General features: G+C 37.4%; 1 protein-coding gene across 1 annotated transcript; it reads right to left on the bottom strand.

The window, feature by feature from the left end:
- Positions 1-447: 447 nt before the first annotated feature.
- On the bottom strand, positions 448-2,393 carry LOC124919900 (heat shock cognate 70 kDa protein-like). The gene is made up of 2 exons (XM_047460266.1): positions 2,177-2,393; positions 448-2,105 (listed from the first exon to the last, which is right to left on the bottom strand). The coding sequence occupies exons 1-2, from the start codon at positions 2,388-2,390 to the stop codon at positions 448-450; spliced, it is 1,872 nt and encodes a 623-aa protein (XP_047316222.1). The 5' UTR covers positions 2,391-2,393.
- Positions 2,394-2,847: the final 454 nt, after the last annotated feature.

The following is a 2,847-nucleotide window of genomic DNA, read 5'->3' as shown; positions in this document are numbered from 1 at the left end:
CGTGAAAACGTGTTAAAAATGTGAAAACGTGTGAAAAACGTGTTAAACGTATGAAAAACGTGTTAAACGTGTTAAATGTGTGAAAAACGTGTTAAACGTGTGAAAAACATGTTATAAGTGAAACGTGTTAAAAATATTAAAAACGTATTAGATGTGTGCAAAACGTGTTAAACGTATGAAAATATGTTAAACATGTCAAAAACGTGTTCGACTTAAAGTTGGAAGATGATTAGTTTATATTGGATTAATAATAGAGAATTAAACTAAATTTATATAATTTGGGTAATTTGGGTAACCCAACCCAAATTAAACCCAACCCAAATTTAACTCAACCCATACTCAACCCAACCCATACTCAACCCAACCCATACTAACCAACCCAAATTAATATTTTGGGTTTGGGTTAGGATTGGGTTTGGGTAAACCCATATTATGCTCACCCCTAGTCTAAGGTCCCCCAAAACCAGCATCATGAGCCTTGGAAATGATGGGATTGCATACACTTTCCAACTCCTTAAGCTTGACCTCAAACACAACCGCTTTCTTAGTAAGCTGATTGTTTTGCAGCCATACAAATGCCTCTTCTATTGCGTTGTCTATCTTCAACTTGTCACCATAAGCCAAGTGTGATATCATCTTCTTGACATTGTTCCTCATTTTGTAAGCATAATACTCCAATGCATTCCTGGCCATAGCTCCCTTCTTGTGCTCCATATCCTCCAACCTGTATTTCTCCGCCTCTTGTACCATCTTTTTTATCTCTTTTGCCGTTAACCTCCCTTTTTCTTGCTTTATTCTCACCTTATTCTCTACACCAGTTGCATTTACCTTTGCTGAAACGTCTAATATCCCGTCTGCATCGATGTTGAAGCATACAGTAACTGCACCAACACCCCTCGGTAACGGGGGAATTCCGGACAAGGTAAAATGTCCAAGAAGATTATTGTCTTCCGTCATCGATCTCTCACCCTCGTACACTTTAATATTCATAGACAATTGGTTGTCAACGATTGTAATCAAGCCTTTCTCCGCCTTTTGGGGAATTGTAGTGTTCCTAGGAATCACGACTGTCATGATGCCTCCAATTGTATCAACTCCAAGTGAGAGAGGAGTGACATCAAGAAGTACTAGATCTTGAATTTTCTGAGTTTCCTCACCACACAAAATGGAAGCTTGAACTGCAGCACCAAAGGCGACAGCTTCATCAGGGTTGATACTCTGGCAAAATTCCTTGCCATTAAAGAAATCCTTAAGAAGTTGTTGTACTTTGGGAATTCTAGTAGACCCACCAATCAGGACAACATCATCAACGCAACTCTTGTCCATCTTCGCATCAATTAAGCATTTCTTAACAGTTTCCATACACTTCATGAATAGATCCATGTTCATCTCCTCAAATTGGGCTCGGGTTATATTAAAATTAAAGTCAACGCCCTCAAAGAGAGAATCAATCTCTATCATAGTCTGGACAGTATAAGAAAGAGTCCTCTTCGTTCTCTCGCAAGCAGTCCTCAGTCTCCTCAAGGCACGGGCGTTTCCGCTTATATCCTTGTTGTTCTTGCGCTTGAATTCCTGCACAAAATGATTCAGCATTCTGTTGTCAAAGTCCTCTCCTCCCAAATGGGTATCACCAGCAGTGGCCTTCACATCAAAGACAGACCCATCAATGGTCAAGACAGAGACATCAAATGTTCCTCCACCGAAATCGAAAATGAGGACGTTCTTTTTTCCCACGCTGTTTGCTCTATTGTTTAGACCATAGGCAATGGCAGCAGCAGTTGGCTCAATGATGATACGCATCACGTTCAGACCAGAAATTACACCAGCGTCTTTGGTGGCTTGTCTTTGGGAATCATTGAAGTAAGCCGGCACTGTAATGACAGCATTTTTCACCTCTGTTCCCAAAAAGGTCTCAGCGACCTCCTTCATCTTGATTAAAACCATGGAAGATATTTCCTCTGCATAGAACTGCTTCTCCTCACCTTTGAAGCTGACAACGATCATTGGTTTGTCTTCTGGCCCAGAAACCACCTTGAACGGCCAGTATTTGGCGTCACTTTGCACTAACGGATCACTAAACTTCCTACCAATCAATCTCTTTGCATCTGAACCATAAAATGTTATTAAGGGAAATTATATAAAGTAGTAGAAGAATATAACTTAAGCAGAAACTTACCAAAAACAGTGTTCATTGGGTTCATAGCTGCCTGATTCTTAGCCCCGTCGCCGATCAATCGCTCTGTTTCAGTGAATGAAACGTAAGAAGGAGTGGTTCTGTTGCCCTGATCATTGACAATGATTTCGACATGGTCGTGCTGCCAAACTCCAACACATGAGTAGGTTGTACCCAGATCGATTCCAATCGCCGGTCCTTTCCAACTCCCTGCCATTATTCAAAATGAATCTCTCTAATTTATGGTGTTCTTGAAGTTTTTGTCTATACCTGTATTATGCAGAGCTATAGTAGAGTTAATAAAGCCAGGGGAAACATGGTGATTTTGAAATAACTTTGCGACAAGAAAAAAAATATTATCAATATTATAAGTATATAAATATTATATCAATATTATAAGTATATAAATATTATATTACAATATAACGAAAATATTAACTTTTAAAGTGTACCAAAAAAATTATATAAGGTACAGTATCGATGCCAAAATTATTTTGTACATAAAATTTTAGTATATCAAGATATACCGAAATATCAAAATAATATTTATAAATTAAAATATATAATATGATATTAATTTAATTATAAAAATATAATTTTTGAAAATCATATCAAAATAAAATTTTACTGAAATATTATTTAATATATGCAATCTTTACTTTACGGGTGATATT

The sequence above is a fragment of the Impatiens glandulifera genome, chromosome 1 (genome assembly GCF_907164915.1).
Source record: "Impatiens glandulifera chromosome 1, dImpGla2.1, whole genome shotgun sequence".
NCBI lineage: Eukaryota > Viridiplantae > Streptophyta > Magnoliopsida > Ericales > Balsaminaceae > Impatiens > Impatiens glandulifera.
The sequence above is the reverse complement of the archived record's forward strand: the minus strand, read 5'-3'. Positions and strand labels throughout refer to the sequence as shown.

What these genes read in the sequence shown, in the direction of transcription:
- LOC124919900 (XM_047460266.1), bottom strand. Translation starts at nt 2,390, where the DNA reads ATGGCAGGGAGTTGGAAAGGACCGGCGATTGGAATCGATCTGGGTACA. An exon ending in CCCAATGAACACTGTTTTTG is followed by an intron (nt 2,106 to 2,176) that starts GTAAGTTTCTGC and finishes TTTATGGTTCAG; the next exon opens with ATGCAAAGAGATTGATTGGT.